At 53.9% G+C, this 17,805-nt stretch overlaps 1 protein-coding gene across 5 annotated transcripts; it reads right to left on the reverse strand.

Annotated features, from left to right (window-relative positions):
- Nucleotides 1-851: 851 nt before the first annotated feature.
- Nucleotides 852-10,810, reverse strand: LZTS3 (leucine zipper tumor suppressor family member 3). 5 transcript variants are annotated; one of them, XM_032419705.1, is made up of 5 exons: nt 10,716-10,810; nt 5,988-6,150; nt 4,968-5,444; nt 3,790-4,650; nt 852-3,434 (listed from the first exon to the last, which is right to left on the reverse strand). In XM_032419705.1, the coding sequence occupies exons 2-5, from the start codon at nt 6,057-6,059 to the stop codon at nt 2,736-2,738; spliced, it is 2,109 nt and encodes a 702-aa protein (XP_032275596.1). In that variant the 5' UTR covers nt 6,060-6,150; nt 10,716-10,810; the 3' UTR covers nt 852-2,735. The 5 variants fall into 5 exon arrangements, with proteins under 5 accessions (XP_032275596.1, XP_032275599.1, XP_032275600.1 ...); XM_032419708.1 differs by having other exon boundaries at nt 5,966-6,150; XM_032419709.1 differs by having other exon boundaries at nt 5,963-6,150.
- Between the last annotated feature and the right edge of the window lie 6,995 nt (nt 10,811-17,805).

Raw genomic sequence — 17,805 nt, forward strand, 5'->3', positions numbered from 1 at the left:
CTTGAAGTGAGAAGAGGATGCAACTCAGTTCTGGCCAACAACATTTAAAGGGAAACGTCCTGGCAGGATTCTGGGAAAGCTTTTACCTTCATGCTAAAGTAGTGTGGCCTCAATCGCTTCATGGAGCTGTGGCAGCCACCTTGTGGCGTGGAGGAAACTACATGCTAAGGATGGGAGAGTAGGAGAATGAAGTCTTATGTCCTTGATGAACCACTACCTATGACAGGATGCTTGTGACCAGAATTGTCAGGTGAGGAAAAATAAACCACTTTTTTAAGGTCTTGTAAATCAGGTTGTTGCTTGTAGTGGGGTGCATTCTTGACTGGGGAGGGGGGGGGGCTTTGTAAAGATGAAAGGCAGTTATCATAAAGGACAGCACTTATCCCCAAAGGACAGCTCCCTGCTCACAGCACTCTTGGGTCCATTCTGCCTTTGGGGCTTCACCACTAATTACAACCTTGTTCTCAAGCTTCATGTTTTTGTCTTCTGTCCTCAAACATTGGCCAATCACTGTAAGGTGGCTCAGGACACCGCATCTAGCTGTCCTGCACCACCTACCTGCCTTCCAGCCAGCAGCCTGGTGTCCAGATGCTGAGTTAGAACCACCTTGAAACCCTTCAGGGTGACAATCCGAGCTGAAGAGAAAGCCCCATCGGGCAGAAACTTGGAACGACTCCTCCTGGGCGACATGGAGGAGCTTGGGCTTTGGGCCAGCCTTCTCGCACGGCCCAGTGAGCACCTCCGGTCTCGTGCCTCCTCTGGGAAATCTGTTTACTCCAGCTTTGCCCTCCACACCCCCCTCACCCAGGCTTCACCTCCCAAACCTGCAAAGACACAAGCAGGCCAAAGAATGCCACTCAAGAGGCTTTCTCCATTTTATTTCTTTGGGAAAAGAAAACGAAGTCTTTCCATCACCTATGGTAGAGATATATATTTATATATATTTATATATAATTTCTTTTGTGGTTGGAAGTCCCAAAGCTGAGTCTGTTCATATTTTTTTCTATTTTTTTTTTTTTCCTACTAATGCCTTCTCTTCCCCCTGCCCCTCTGGCCCAGGCCCAGGTTCTGGGGCAGGTACAGTGAGGGGTGAGTGGAATGGGCAGTGATTGCCAGATGGCCCCCCTCACCCGGCTCAGAGATCTGGTGAGGGTCGCCGGGAAGGGGCTGTGCAGAGGGATAGAGGCCACACAGGGGGGCACTCTTGTTTTTGTGGGGGATGCACAGCTCATTAAACAGTCACCAGTCATGGGAGGAGGCTGGTCAGGGGTTGGGGAACTTGCTCACAGTAGTTGCCAGCTCTCTCCACCCTGTCCTCCAAACCCCATCTTGGGGGTGGGAGGAAGAGAGTGAAAAGAGAGAAATACAAGGGCTGAGGGCCAAGCCTCCTCTAATTTTTATTGCTGGTGAATTAGAAATTTGCCTTTCCCTTCCTATCTTAGGGAGATAGACTCAGAGGATGCCGAGAGGAGAAGGGAAGTGACAGTGCTGTCCCAACCCCCACTGATGGCCATGCCAGGCCTACCCTGGGCAAACACTGGGCTACCTCGAGGTCCTGGGAACTCAGGGGTCAGTGTTCCTCTCAGGTCAGCCTTGTCCTTCAAGGGCAATCACAACCATCCCCCCTCGCCCCCCAAAACAAAGGCCTCTGGCTCAGGCTTGGGCCCATTGGAGCTTGGAAGTGGGCAGTGCACCAAAGATCAAGCAGAATTTTCTACTGGAAGAAAAGGTGAGGTTTGGGGGGAAGAGGTGGCCTAGGACAATGATGTTCTGAGCGTGAAAGCAGAGGGAGGCTGGGGGAATCGAGTGGGAGAAGACACAGGAAGACATCACAGACACTCATATGACCTCAGAAACCGGGTGAGGGGAGTGCCTGAGAGGCAGGTAGCACTTAATAGCTGTAGTCAGAGCCGCGGACAGCGGCCCTGGGTGTGGGGTGAGCCAAGCAGATGGGGCTATCACCCTGTGGGATCCTGGCCAGAAGGGTGGGGTAGAGCTAAGAAGTCTCCAGGTGACCCTTCCCAAGAATAGGAGAGCAGATCTTCCCTGGGCACTGAGTCTCCACCCCCAGCCTTCCCTCCGGCCCCTGATACGCACATATGGGCATACACTCAGGACCAGGCCAGGCTCTGAGGCCTGAGCCCAAGAGACCTTGGTGGGGGTGGGGGGAGGGGCTGGGCAGATAGCCCTCTCAACCACATACGGGCCATCTGCTCCCACTCGTCCTGCCAATCTGCCCAGGGAGGGATAATAGGGCAGGAAGGAGAGAGGCCAGGAGCCCAAGGTCTGTCAGCTTCGGCAGACCCCATGCAGGCCCCGTCAGGCTACATGGCCTTGGAGGTGACCACAGAGAGCATCACTGGACACCGGGGTGGCCAACAGGGGCAGCCCGGTCCTACCGAGGGGCTGGGGCACCTCATGGTACTGCAGGCCTGCCGCCTCCCATCTCCCACAAAGCAGTGCCAAGAAGGGGAGCACGGGCTCCCCCAAACACTCTGCCTCGCTCTCTCCCTTCCTTTGGAGGAGGGTCCAAGTGGGCTGCCCAGAGGGCCTGTGGTAGAGCCCAAGGGGCACCCAGTGGGGCGGTGGGGAGGGATCTGGTCACAGCTGCTTTGAGAACCTCTTTGGTCTGGGGGCATGGGGGACATGGGGAAGAGAAATGGCGGGAAGGGGACACTGGGGACTCTGGCCTTTGACAGGGCATTTGTCAAAAGGCCACATGCCCAGGTAGGGGATCAGATTTCCGTGGACTCAATGCGCTCGAGGCGGGAGGGCGTCCAGGCTTTCTTCTCCTCGCCGTGTTGGGGGGTGGGTGTGCTGGCACCCCCCGCTGCCCCGCGCTCCCGCAGCCGCCGCTCCAGCTGCTGGTTGCGCTGGTACATCTCCACGTAACTCAGCTGCAGCTGCTTCTGGTACTCGATGACCTTCTCCTTCTCCTCCAGCCACACGCGGCGCTCCTCCGCGAAGCTGGCCCCCTGGCGCTCCCGGGCTCGCCGCTCGGCCGCCAGCTCGGCCTGCAGCCGCCCCACCTCCCGCCGCAGGGCCCGCGTCCCGCTCTCCCCGCCAGCTTCCGCCTCCCCGTCCAAGGAAACCAACGAGGCGGCGGCGGCCACCCCGGCCTGCCGGCGCATCTTGGCCTCGTCGCTCTCGCACGTGGCCAGGGCCTCCTGGGGCTCGGCCGGGTCCACCGGGGTCAGGGCGGGCTTGAGGCACGCGGCGGGCAGCTCCGCCTCGCCCAGCTCCAGGCTGGCCTGTTTGCTGCCGAAGGAGTCCCTCAGGCTGAGCAGCTGCTCCTCCTTCTCCCGCAGCGAGGCCCGGCCCTCCCGCAGCTGCGAGCGCAGCCCCACGATCTCACTCAGCTTCTGGGACACGTCGGCCTGCGAGTCCTTCAGCTGCTGCTTCAGGAGGGAGATCTCCCCCGCCTTCTGGCACACCTGGGCAGGGGCAGGGGCGAAGAGGACCAGGGTCAAGGCAGAGCCCTGCGGCCGGCACCCGGGCCCCTGCCTCCAGCCCGCAGCGCGGAGCATTTCCAGAGGCAGGCTTAACTGCTGGGACACGCAGGAATGCCCCAACGGGCCCCCCTTGGACTGCCCAGGACACACGTGGCTAGTCTCACACAGCACCCCCCTCCCTCCCCGGGCCCCTCTGGTCCTCACCGACCCTCCTCATCGGTTCTGTCCCCCTCCCCCTTCACTCCCCCTTGTGACAGTGGGCCGCAGCTCTGGGTTTCTCCAGAGCGACAGAAGGAAGGAGACTCAGAGAGGGAGAGCCCAAGCCCCCTGCCCGCACCTCCCACTTAGTTTCCTCCATCCGGGGCAGGAAGTCAGCCTGCTCCTTCTGGCAGGCGGCCACCTTGTCCTCCAGCTCTTCCCGCTGCCGCATCAGCCGGGCGGCCTCGTCCTGCAGCTGCTTCTTGTCCTGCTGCAGCCGCAGCACCTGCAGCTGTAGGCCCTGCTGGGCGCGCTGCGCGCGGCGGGCCACCTGCTGCAGCTTCCCGCTGCAGCCCTGCCGCAGCTCGGCCAGCTCGCGCTCCCACGCCTTCTGCCGCTCCTCCAGCACCTGGGCCACCGCGGCCTCGCTCTGCTCCAGGCTCCGCCGCAGAGCGGTCACCTCCTGCTCCTTCTCCCACAGCCGCTCCTCGAGCTCCTGGATCAGGGCACTGGGCGAGGGGGGTGAGCAGGCCGCGAACGGCAGGCCTCCACCTCCGCCCTCCCCCGACCCCAGGTGGCCTGGCCGCCCCATGGAGGAGGACGACCCGCTCTTGCTGGAGGCGCGCCCGCTGTCAGAGGTCCCCAGGTCCTGGTAGCCCGAGCCACCGCCGCCGCCGCCGCCGCCACTGCCGTAGCTGGCAGTGCCGATGCGGTTGATGTGGCTGGTGGAGGCACTGAGGGGCGCCAGGTGCTGGCTGTAGCTGGAGCTGTAGGTGGGCAGGCTTGTCAGTGAGTTCCGGCCTGAGTCGGAGAGGCCGCCCCCACCCCCGCCCGCTGGGGTCATGGTCCGAGACTTGTCCAGTCCGCCCTTGAGACCACCAGGACCCTGTCGTCCCTCAGGAGTACCATTGGTCTGCGGGGGGCACAAGTTCTGCATGGAGTGGAAGTTCTTGGGTACAACGGGCTTGAAGGCCGAAGGCCTGACTAGCGGCTCTGAGCACTGAGTAAAAAGCAAGCAAGGGGGAGTGGGCATCAGAATGGGGCCTTAACCTCGGCCCCAGCCTCTTCCCTCTGGCCAAGATAGGTTCAGCCTCACCCCCAATTAATCTCCATCCTGGAAGTCCCTCCCAGCCGGGGCTCCACCGCATGGCACCCAAAAGCCAAGTCTCTGCCCTGGAACCACCAGCCAGACTTGGCCCCCAAGACCCCACACCAGGGCTCCCCAGCCCGACCTCCATTCTGGCCCCTACACCCCAACCTCCAGGGCCCACTTTACCCTCCTCTCTTCCCCTCAGAAAAAAGGCCCTGGGGACCGACCTGGTCTAGCTTGCCAGAGGTGGCCAAGAGCTTAGGTGGATGGCTGGGCTCGCGATACTGCGGCGGGGCCTTGTCACTGCCCCCGCTGCTGCTACTGCCCCCGCTGCTGGCCACCACGTTGCCGCAGACATCGGTGTGGTCGCTGCCCCGCAGCTCGCCGTTGAGGTAGAGGGAGTTGGCGAGAGCCTTGTCTTCGGAGGGGTAGCGGCCTGGCCTCTCCCTGCTGGCCCCACCACCACCGCCGCGGGGGCCGGGGAAACTGCCCTGGCTGCCCCCACCCCCCGTGCGGGTGCCCACGCTCTTCATGGCAAACTCCTGGGCATGGGCCACCCCGCTGCCCACACTGCCCATGGCCAGGCGAGGGTCTGGGGGTCCGAGCTCAGAGGGCCGAGGGGCAAAGGCCAGGAGAGGATCCCGCCCTGGGTCAGCGCGCACAGGCAGCGTCTCCAGCTTCGCCATGACTAAGCCAGGGGGGCACTGCGGGCACAGGTGGGAAGGCAAAGATAGGTCAGCCCCACCCCCACTTGCACCCCGCCCTTCAGTGTCCCCTTCCCTACAATGGGTACAAGAGTTCCCAGACACCCAGGATGGAGGAATGGGGCTGGGGTAAGAGTGACAGCTTGGTAATGGGGGTGCCTGTTGCCCACCTGATGAAGCCCAGGCCCCAGGGCACCATGCACATACCCTCCCAGCTTCGCTCAGCTCAGCATTCCACTCCTCAGCTCCTGCCTCAACCCCATCTCCTCCATGAGCCCCAATTCTTCACTGCAGCCGCCAAAACTTAGGCGTTCTTTACCCTGGGTCTGGACCCCTATAACCCAACCTCATGAGCTGGGGAGATGGGGTTGGAAGGGTACAACAATGCTTGAATTCAATAGGGAACCTCAGAAATAAGGGAAGGAGAGAACCCACCCCTAACCAAAACTTGGGAGTAGGGGTCCTTCCCGGCCCCCTAACCTAGGGTGTTGCAGTCAAGGGCAGAAGTGGAGGCTCACTACCAGCGCAGGCTCCTCTCCTTGCCTTTCCAAGGGAGTGGGGGGCCGACGGGTCCTCAAGCCTGGGACCCTCCGAGGCCCGGTGTGCAGGGGCCATGTGCCTCACTTTCGCAGTCGGGGCTCGGCCCGAACCAGCTGGGCGACTTTGGACGGGCCGACTGAGCCATCCCGGACTGCAGTTTTCTCCTCTGCGAAATGGGAGGAATGGAGGACCTACCTCATGGAGCTGCCGAGCGCCAGGCGCCCCGAGGCGGCGGGCGCGGGAGGGACGGGAGTCTTCCGCCGCGCGCCCCTGGGTCGCATGTGGGCGCCACCTCGGGCACGCCCCGCCCCCCGCGGACGGCCGGGGACCTTGGCTGTAGCGCGTGGCGAGCGGACCTTCCGGAGGTCTTCCCAACTCGGCCGCACGAGGGGCCCCTTCCCCACGGTCAGTACCTCTCCAGAAGCCCCGGGGCTGGCTGAGACCGGGGCAGAGGACGCGGTGCTACCAGCTGCGGGCGCTGGCCGTGCCTCCCTCCGGGCCTGCGTTTCCCACAGGTGGGCGGGGGAGGGGCGGGGCTTCCGCACCCAGCTGCGCCCGCAGGGGATTCCGCGCCTCCCATCCCCTCTAAGAATTCACTGCCACCGGGAAGACTTCCTGGATTACCCCTTCCCCCGTTCCCTTTGGACCTTGAACCGTGAAGTCCTCTGAGCCCTTCCGTGAGCGTGCGCCCCCCCGCCCCCAAGGCCAGCCCACAAGAGCGGGGGGGGGGGGGGCCGCAGCGCAGGCAGGGCGAGAGGGCCTCGGGTTACCTGTGCTCAGGGAGGCCCCACTTCCTGGTTCCTTTGTCTCAAATCCACACCGGGGAACACCTGCCCTAGAGATCTGCATAATCTAGCGGGGCCAAGGCACCAGGCAGTGCCAGCCGCGGATGCAGACCCTGGAATCCGTTTGCCAGAGGTGGCAGGGGCACCCTTCAGGCTTTCCCCCCCTACTCCCATGAGAAACCAGGCAAGGAGCCCTCCTTCTCTACCAAGGTGAAGGGGTCCAGGTGGCACTCCATGCCCCTCGAGTGCCCCTCAGACTGTCTTCTACCCAGATGCCCATTCTGATGCCATGTCCTTCCTATTAGGCCCCAGACCAAGGGAACCTAACAAAACTCTTGCCCTTCAGGAGTCTTTTGGCCACCACACCTGGAATTACAGCCCTAAGTGGTTGGAAAGTTCACCACCAAGCCAGGCCCCACTGCCTTTGTAAAATTCCATTCTCTCAGCATCTGCCCCCCTCCCACCCCAGGGGTGGAAACAGCACTTTACCACCTTCCTCCCAGGAGCCGGTCTATCCCCACATGCAGGGCTGAATCTAGGGTGAGGCAAGGGAGGCACCTAGTGCAGAACTTCAGCACAGTGTCAGCAGGTGCAGGACCCTGAGAGTGAGTGCCTCTCAGGCCTCACTCTTGTCCCCGCTCTGCCTCCGCTCCCCACGTACTCCAGCTCAGCTACCCCTGAACTCAAAATCCCCCTCCCACCCTAAGCATGACCCCTTTCTCAGCATCCTCAGGTACAGTGTGGGGAGCAGCTGGGGACTAGGAGGATGAAAGCTGAGTGGCCTGAGGCTTGAAACCAGTGGGAAGGCCTGGGCGGGGTCTGGGAGGAAGAACTGACCAAACTTCATAGAGATGGGGTTCAGGGGCAGGGGCAAGGGGCGGGTGTGACACCCTTAACAAAACAGGGGGAGAATGTTTGGGGAAACAGGTACTTTGGGAAAGACCAGACAAAGATCTCTCTCACATACTGGGTGAAAAGAGACTGCGGTGGTCAGCATTCAAGGGTGGTGTGGGTGGAGCCCAGCATCGAGCAAAGGTGGCAGGGCCCCAGAAGCCTGGGAGGCAGTGTGGACACAAGAAGGAGGCCAGAACAAGGCAGGCCCTGCAGAACAAGCTGGGGGGCTTCAAGATGTCAGAGCAGCTCCCAGTGTTAGAAAGGGGCCAGGTAAAGTCGAGACTGGAGAGTGTATCCTGGATCTGCAGGTGGAAACCTCACTGGCTTCAGAAAAGTGGTGCACGGCAAAGCCAGGCTACAAGAGTAGCTGGGTCCGGAGGGAGAGATGGGAGAGTTCCCTGGTGAAAGAGAAGGCCAGAGAAGGCAGTAACTTAAGGTGGTTTGGGATCCAAAGGCTCTTTTCTAATTTTAAATTAAGCATGGTAGAAACCTGAGTATGTTGCTATGCCGAAGGAAGGCGCCAATAGTGAGATGAGAGAGCTAGGCAAGGGGGCTCCAGCAGATGCCAGGATGTGGGCAGGAGCAAACCTCAGAAGTGATCATGTTGAGGGGTGCCTGGGTGGCTCAGATGGTTAAGCGTCTGCCTTCGGCTCAGGTCATGATCTCAGGGTCCTGGGATCGAGCCCCGCATCGGGCTCCCTGTTTGGCGGGGAGCCTGCTTCTCCCTCTCCCTCTACTGTTCTCCCTGCTGTGCTCTCTCGCTCTCTCTGTCAAATAAATAAATAAAATCTTAAAAAAAAAAAAAAAAGAAGTGATCATGTTGATCATGAGAGTGACAGGGGATAGTGTTTGCAAGGGTGCTTTCTGAGCTGTAGGGTGCAGTACAAACATGCAGTACTTCCTTCTCTGTGATCCACAAAAGGAGGATCTGACCACAGGTTAAGGCTGGTGGTAGGCCACTCTGCACCACTGTTTCCCTGGGATGTGTGTGGTCCCCAGACAAGCTCAATGCCCAGAGTCCTAGATGGAAATGAGGTGTTCCTGGGAATGTCTCCTGGGACCGGCTCCTGCTCTACCTGGGGAATCCTTGACTATCAACCCAGAGCAGCTCTCCCTGGAGCCTCATTCCCCAGAGTGTCCTGCCATAATTCTAACCCGTCAGCAAGCATTCCCTGCCCCTTGCCTTTGCCGAGTTTGGGAGTTTGGGCTGCCGCAGTTTCTTTTCTCAAAACCCCAGCAGGGAGCTGGCAGGACAAGGAGGGGCATTTGTTTCCCTGATAGGCAGAAACTGAGCCCAGGGGAAGGTTTTGAGCTTTGTGTATGGGTTAGGGTCCTGAACTGGCCCAGGTGGCTGAGCATGGTCTGCATAAGCAGCCTCAGGGCAGCAGCTCAACAACCTGGGATGACAGCCTGTTGCCCAACTCTGCCGCTCTCTCTGTGCCATCAACCTTCATTGCCTGGGACATTATGCAGAGTATTGATGGTCATAAAGGGGTCAAATGATCTGTACCTGGGCTCTACATGGGCAGGTCCCTCCAACCCACAGTGACCACTCAACCCCTCCCTACCTCTGTCCCTCCCAAAGCTAAGAACACTCTACCCCTCTCTTGTGGTCTCAGAGGCCCCTATACCAGCCCATTTGCTCCCTAAAGCTTTCAGTAGCCCCTCTTGCCAGCACCCTTGCTGGGGGCTCCTCGCTGGCCTCTTCCCCCCTGCACTCCCTCCCACACACAGCTGCCAGGGGACTCTTTCTAAAGGGCAAAGCTGATCTTGTCCCTGCTCTGCCCAAATTCTTCCACGAGCAGCGCCAAGAACAGTCGACGTGGGTTCTGGAGGCATCAGCTCAAGTGTAAATCCCAGCTGAACTGATTAGGGGTGAATGCATGCAGGTTATTTCACCTCGGGTTCTCACACCTACCTTACAGGAATCTTAAGAAGTAAATGTATTATGGGTAAGAGGCCTGGCATTTCTCTCAGTCACCAGAACCAGAGCAGAGCTTGCAGCAGGGCCTTCAAGGCATCTCCTGCTGCCCATCCTATTTCCCCTGACCTGAGCTCCTCTCCACTCCACACAAAATCTCTTCCCAGCTCTCTATGCCCACCCTGCATCCTTCAAGGACCAATCCAAATGCTGCCTCCCAGGACAGCATCCCTGATCGCCCCTGGGGAGCAGGGGCCTTGGAGCACTTGGCTCAGGCTACTCCAGGGAGATTTCACTCTGAGGCTTCCCCAGGGGCTGGCCTGGGGGTGCCCTGGGGACACAGATGGCAGAGTCCTAGGGGTCTCTGGGCCCTGACTCTGAGGAGATGCAGAGAGAATGCTGTGGGAATGCTAGTTATGAGCAATGCAAAGAGGCAATGAATCTGGACAGGAAAATCAGGAAGGGCTTCCGGGAAGAAGGATTGAGGGAGAAAGGGGACTGGGGGCACTGTAGGGCTTTTGGGGTGCAGAGGTCTTCAGAACTTCTTGGTTGGGATGTGGGAGGGGAGATCCACCTTCCCTTGGTGTCAACGGGGGAAGGGAACCATCTCCTAGATCCTGGCTCTGGTGAAGCTGGTGTTTAAGGACTGAGGGGGCTGACAGCGCCCCCCCCTACCCCAGCACACACACGCGCGCACACACGAGCTGCCGCGCAGGGGAGTGGGGGTGTTCGCCATTCACCAGCAGTCCATGGCCCTCAGCGCCAACAGATAGAGACCCCGGCCACAGGCTGTCCTGAGGAGGTGCCCGAGGGTCTCCGTGGTGCAGGAAATCCCTCTCGCACCTTCCCTAGCTCCCTACCAGCGCGTGTGGCCCCGGGGGGCGGGGCGCAGAGGGAAGAGGTGACATAATCCGGGCCGCACCCCCTCCGGCCGCCACCTCCCCCCAGGCCTGGTGAAGCATCCATGACATCATCGGCCTTATCTCCACTCCCCTCCCCCGCCCCGGGACCCCAGCAGCGGGACGCGCCCCCTCCCCAGCTCCGGGTCCGGCAGGACGAGCATCGCAGTGCAGCGGGCACGACGACAGGTCGAAGCCGGGAGGGGTGCCACGATGGGCCGGCCTCACTTACTCGCTGCCTCAGGGTCCAGTGCGGGGTCCTCGGAGCGGGCGCCACCGGCCCGGCTCGCTGGCGCAGCCCGAAGCCCGCCCGGCGGGGCGCGCGGCGCGGGCCCGGCTCCGCTCCGCGCCCCTCCCGCTCCCCGCCCGGGCCCCGCCCACCCGCGGCTGCGGCAAACGTGGGCCCGCCCTCCGGCCACGCCCCCCAGGGCCGCCAATCCCCAGGCTGGGGCGGGGCGCAGCGCTTTAACCCCTTTGTAGCTGCGTCCGGGTTCGCGCGTGGGACCCCTCTATTTCACCCTCTTCAGAGCTGCGTAAGTCGGCCCGAGTCCCTCTGCTCGTCGCCTCTTACCCCCACAAACCCCTTGGGTTCAACCCCCAGGCTCTGATCTCTAACAAATCCAGTGGGACCGCGCCCTCCGCCACTACTTTGGCAACCGGGAGGAGCCCCTCCGGTTTGGGGAAGGGGCTCTCGACGTCGACCCCAGCCCCATTTCTCTCCGGCTCCTGCTCTTCCGGACGCGGCCTCCCAACGGACGCCGTGAGACCGCAAGTCTGCAAGGTGGGGGCGGGGCGAGCCCTCCCGGGGGGGATCCGACACCGCCGAGGGAAGACCCGCATGGGCGCGGGGACCGCAGGGCGGCGTGTAAGAGGCTTCGAGGGGCCGTAACTCTGTCCGGCAGCAAACGGTGCCGGTTTGAAACTTGCTGCTGCGGAGGCTCACTGTCCGGGGGTAAAAGGAGGGCAACGAGGAAAAAGATACACATTACAATCCAGCAAAGTGTGAGTGCTTTCACCCCCTGCCCCACACCTGGCAGGAGACCCAGCCCCAACCCCACGCTGCATTCGGGGGTAAGAGGGGGTGAGGTGAGGACTTCGTCCCTCACCCGGAGTACCAGTTTCGCACGCGCGTGCTTCGTTCTGTACCGGGAGTGCTCATTCTGTCCCGGTTGGCCCGGGAGGACTGCCGGGAGGAAGCCGGCCAGGACTGGAGGTCTTAGCCTCGAATACGGCGAATATGGCGGGGAAGCAAACCAGGCCTAGGGTTCAGCATGAGTAAAAGCCTGGAGGCACAAAGGGTCTGTCCTAAAAACTGCAGCGCCTCCACTCTAGCTGGGATTTAACCCATTGTATCATAGCTGTTATTTGGTCATTGCTGATTTGTTTGGTTATCTGTCATCGTATTTTATAGTATATATTTCTTGCTATTTCCTGTTTTCTGGATTTTTCCATATTTACTTTTATTTTCTATAGTGGTCTGCAAGATCGAAAGCCTGTGTTTAATTCTCCTGGTGGTTGCCTTTGAGTTTATCAAGTAAAAATACAGTTTTTCACAAATCATTAAAGTCAATGACAAATTATTCCTTTTTATATTCCTCTTTATGTAATGAAAAATTTAATGTGCTTTTCTATCTCTAGGCCTGCTGCCCTCATACCTACTTACATCTGTTCATTTAATCCAGGATGACAGGCCCAGTTTTGTTTACACTTTTTTTTCAAGCCACAAAATCCTGTTTTTCGATCATTGCCTTTGGCTTTTGCCAACTCTTTGTTTAATTGGTATCAATGTCACTGCCAGTTTTTTATGCTCTAATTTTTCTATTCCTCAGTCGGACCCATCTCTCATTTTACTGGTGATTTCAGGGAGGACCCCTGAATGTTTTTTTCCTAAGCCTTTGCCCTAGGTAAGAATGCCTTTCTACTGTCTTTACACACTAATATACCTTTATGGCTTGACTTTATAGAATTCTTGAGTCTCCAAGGCTCTCTTGTCCTTATCCCTTTGTCTTTTGGGTCTTAAAATGGTAGAAAGTACACCTGAAACTAATATAATGTTAATATGTCAATTATATTTCCAAACAAAACAAAACAAGGTAGCAAAGGTGGTCTGGTCTGTGTTAGGTGAGCAATTTGCCTGGTGCTTCTTAGGATTTTTCTTTATCCTTAAAAGTTAAATATTTGCCAGCATAAGTCTATTAATTTTCCAGAAAAGAAGTGATCTTTTCAGCTTAGGAAAGTTTTCTTCTAATATGTTCCTGTCCATTCTGTGAACAGGGTTGCTTTGGGGGTTTTTCTCTCCTAAAATTATATTAGATTACTGCTGTCAATGAAATCTCTTCGTCCTCTTTCTCTGCATCCTGGGAGAGTATCTCATGTTTTTCTTCACCATCACAGATTTAATTTTCTTCAGAGTCAAGGGTACTCTTTGTTTTCTCCAGTAAGATATCTAATTCTGCTTGTTGGTTTTTTTTTAAGATTTTATGTATTTGAGAGTGAGAGAAAACAAGCAGGGGGAGGGGCAGAGGGAGAGAGAGAAGCAGGCTTCCTGATGAGCAAGGGACTCCACAGGGGCTCCAGGATCATGATCCAGGCTGCTGAAAGGCAGATGATCAACTGATCAGGCGCCCCTAATTCTGCTTGTTATATCTTTCTTTGATTTTAGCCAATTTCCACCCCACCTCTGTCTTGATCTCACTCAATCTCTTTTTAGTTTTCTGTTCCTATTTCATAGAGAATGTGGTTTTGCATTTTAAGAAGCATAACAGGAAAATAAAGGAATACCATAGCTGACTCTGTTCTAATGTATATGAAAGCCTTAATAAAGTGGACCATTTTCTGGGAAATACAATTACAAAAATAAGAAAGATGTTGAAAACATTACCTAAGAAATATGTCCCAAAAAGGCTCTGGGCTCAAATGGTTTAATGGAAGGATTCTCTCAAACTTTCAGTGAACAGATAATCCTCACCCTGTAAATCTGTATTACAGCCCAGAAAAGTTAGAAAGCTATTTCATTTTATGAGGCTACAGTTCTCCTTATACCAATTCCTAATAAAGACAGCATAAAATGGAAAACTGCAAACCAATCATACTTACCAATTCAGGGGGGGAAATTTACTAAATACAATTCAAGGAAATAAAATTAAGTGTGACTGCATAAGAAATTAGTCCATGAGTTTGGTAAATGAGGGAAAAAAAAAAAAAACAATCGTCATAATATATGCCAAAAAGTCACTCAAAAATCAGTACCCAAAAAGAACCCTCATAATTAACCAGGAACAGTTGAAATTAAGATTCAATATCTTGTGCCTTGACATCTGGTAAAATCAGAAGTGTCTCAAATAGCTGAACTGAACGTTGCCCTAGCCAAATAATCCTTATCAAATCGACCAGGTGCAGTTTCTGCTTATCTCTGAGAGCAGGTTTCAGTTCTTTGCCAGCCTGTGGAATCATTCAAACAGACCAACGACATTCCCTGCGGAAACAACAGGCACAGCTCAACCTCTTGCTGCTATAAAACTGGTCTGTCCTCCACAGCTTCTGGTTGTTCACTGTATTTCTGAGTGCAACACCTGGATGGCCCCATTGGCTTGTGGTGTCCTCCTTCCCTGAGCTGTGAGGATACATGACTGATAAACTGCTGTCGATCTGACCTGTCCAGTGTCAAGGGCTGTGTTTGGCCATCCCCATAACCCTAGGGTGGGAACCCCTCTCTCACCAATGGTAAAGAGAAGGCAATTAAAACAAGAGTCTATTATCTCAATAAAGCTGGAGGGAAAAAAGAGTCTATCGGACTGACAAAACTTAAAAACTGATGGTATTGCATGTTGGTGAGACTGTAGGGAAACAGGAACTCACGGTGTTTTTGAGAGTATAAATCGGTACAACCTTTTGGGAGGATAACTGGGTAATAGAGCTATAAAAATGTAAAAAGTGTATATCCTCAGACTTAGCAATTCCATTCTGGGAAGAAATGCCATCAAAAATAATATGATAGATGTGCAAAGATAAGTCACTAATGTACTGACTGTAATAGAAATATTTAAACATAAATACATCAATCTATTAATGGAAGATTGAGTAAATGAATCACAATGCATCCAGTGCAATGTAACAATAGCGATGTAAAAATGGCACAGGTGTCTATGTTTTGACATAGAAAGATGATTACGTGAAAAAAAAGCAAGGACCAGAATCATATGTATGCATATTCTAATTCTTCTATTATTCTATTTATTTATTTATTAAATATTTATTTAGGGGCACCTGGGTGGCTCAGCTGGTTAAGTGTCTGACTCTTGATTTCGGCTCAGGTCCTGATCTCAGGGTAAGGTCAAGCCCCGAGTTGGGCTCCGCACTCAGCGCAGAGTCTTCTTGTCCCTCTCCCTCTGCTTCCCGCCCCCCTCCCCGCCCCATTTGCTCTCTGCCTCTCTCTCAAAAAAATAAAATATTAAAAAATATATTTATTTATTTAAGAAATCTCTACACCCAACGTGGGGCTCGAATTCACAACCCCGAGATCAAGAGTCGCATGTTCTTCTGACTGAGCCAGCCAGAGCCCCATCTTCTATTATTTTAGTAAGAATATATATGTACCTGCATAGAAAAGTGAAAAAATGCACATCAAACTATTAATAGTGGCTATTTTGAGATGGTGGGATTGCAGGGAGGAGGGCAGAAGAGAAGATTCTAGGCACTTCTGTAATGTTTGCATTTTTTTTACAAGCATGTATTTTGTAAAAAAAAAAAAAAATCGAAAAGATAATGCAGTTTGCTTGGAAGAATAAACAGGTGAATAAGCTCTGAAAGTTTAGAAGCAGCAGGCTATTAATATTAAATATCTGCTCAAAAACCCCTGCCCCAATGGGCGTTTGCATTCTAGTGGGAGGAGACAGTTGGTAAAATATATAGTGGATTAGAAGTGGCAAATACTAAGGAGAAGTTGAGATTGCTGGGGGATCCCAATTCCAAGTAAGATGGAAGGCCCTCCTGAGGAAGTGACATTCAAGTTAAAGACTTGGAGGTGGGGGAGCAAGCCAAGTGTAAATCTGGAGGTTTCTAGGATGCAATCATTTTGTATATAGTAAAATGAGCTCTTTTTTTCAGTATTTTCTTGTTTTTATGCACCAACTAAAGCTTTCATAGAAAAAGCTACTTAACCGTGATTTTAATTTTTTAGTAAGTAACTACAAAAAGAATTAACATTGTTCGAGGTTTACCCTTTTAAATGGCACTCACCCTAGACTGTTTTACAGCTGAGTTCTACCCAATCTATACAGAGGTCATTCTAAATCATAGGAAAAGATGAAAAGCTCCTTAACTCATTTTATAAAGGTAGAATAATCTTAATACCAAAATCTGAAAAATAATATAAAAGAAGAAAAATTGTGATTGATTAATCATCTGTCTTCCCCACTAATCTGTAGCGTCTATGTAGACAGGATACTTTAAAGTTTCATTTCCCAGGGTACCTAGGTAGCTCAGTCAGTTAGGTGTCTGACTCTTGATTTCATTTTTTTTTTTTTTTAAGATTTTATCTATTTATTTGACAGAGAGAGACACAGCGAGAGAGGGAACACAAGCAGGGGGAGTGGGAGAGGGAGAAGCAGGCTTCCCGCAGAGCGGGGAGCCCAATGTGGGGCTTGATCCCAGGACTCTGGGATCATGACCTGAGCCGAAGGCAGATGCTTAACGACTGAGCCACCCAGGCGCCCCTGACTCTTGATTTCAGCTCAGGTCATGATCTGAGGGTTGTGGGATGGAGACCCAAATCTGGCTCCATGCTCAGCGGGGAGTCTATTGAGATTCTCTCCCTCTCCCTCTTCCCCCCACCCCCGCAGGCTCTCACTCTCAAATAAATAATCTTTAAAAAAAAATTCCATATCAATATTATGCAGCCATCAAAAGGAATGAGATCTTGCCATTTGCAACGACGTAGATGGAACTGGAGGGTGTTATGCTGAGCGAAATAAGTCAATCAGAGAAAGACATGTATCATATGACCTCACTGATATGAGGAATTCTTAATCTCAGGAAACAAACTGAGGGTTGCTGGAGTGAGGGGTGGGGTGGGAGGGATGAGGTGGCTGGGTGATAGACACTGGGGAGGGTATGTGCTATGGTGAGCGCTGTGAATTGTCCAAGACTGTTGAATCACAGATCTGTACCTCTGAAACAAATAATGCAATATATGTTAAGAAAAAAAAAAAGAAGGTAGCAGGAGGGAAAGAATGAAGGGGGGGAAATTGGAGGGGGAGACGAACCATGAGAGATGATGGACTCTGAAAAACAAACTGAGGGTTCTAGAGGGGAGGGGGGTGAGAGGATGGGTAAGCCTGGTGATGGGTATTAAAGAGGGCACGTTCTGCATGGAGCACTGGGTGTTATGCACAAACAATGAATCATGGAACACTACATCAAAAACTAATGATGTAATGTATTGTGATTAACATAACAATAAAAAATTTAAAAAAATTTCATATCCCCATCTTAATACTCTGATAAGCAGAATTAATGAACCCCCAAAGATATCCAAGTCCTAATCCCCTGAACCTGTAAACATGTTAGGTTACATGGCAAAGGAGAATTAAGCTTGTAGATAGAATTAAGGTTTCTAATCAGCTAACCTTAAAATAGGGAGATTAGGGGCACCTGGCTGGCTCAGTCAGTACAGCATGCGATCTTGATCTCAGGGTTGTAAGTTTGAGCGCCATGTTGTGTGTAGAAATTACTTAAAAATAAAAATCTTTATTAAAAAGAAGAGATTAGCCTGGATTAACCAGGTGGGCCCGGTGTAATCATAAGGATCCTTGAAAGTGGATGAGGAAGGCAGAAGTGGGGGCGGGGGACATGTGACAAGGGAAGAATGGTTAGAGATGCAAGGTAGCTGGCTTTACAGATAGAGGAGAAGGACCACAGGCCAAGGGATGTGGCTTGAAGATGGGTTAGAGCCTCCAGAAAGAAACAGCTCTATGTTGATCTCAGCCCAGTAAGACCCACGTTGGACTTGTACAGAACTAAAAGATAGGAAATTTGTGTTGTTTTATGTCGCTAAGTTTGTGGTAATTTGTTACAGCAGTACTAGAAACCTAATGCAAACGCATAACAGACACCCAGCATTCATTTGTTGAATGATGAATGAAATTGCAAAAACCCTTGGGTCTACAGACAAATGGGTAAAAGAGAAATAAATCATTCACAGAATACAAATGGCCAACAAGCCATTGAAAACACCTCTAGCCCTGCGGATATTGAAGAGATGCAAATGAAAACCTACCAATTAACCTGACCCTTTGGGGTCCTACCCACCAAGTTATCCAGAA

Source organism: Phoca vitulina, unplaced genomic scaffold (assembly GCF_004348235.1).
Source record: "Phoca vitulina isolate PV1807 unplaced genomic scaffold, GSC_HSeal_1.0 scaffold22, whole genome shotgun sequence".
NCBI lineage: Eukaryota > Metazoa > Chordata > Mammalia > Carnivora > Phocidae > Phoca > Phoca vitulina.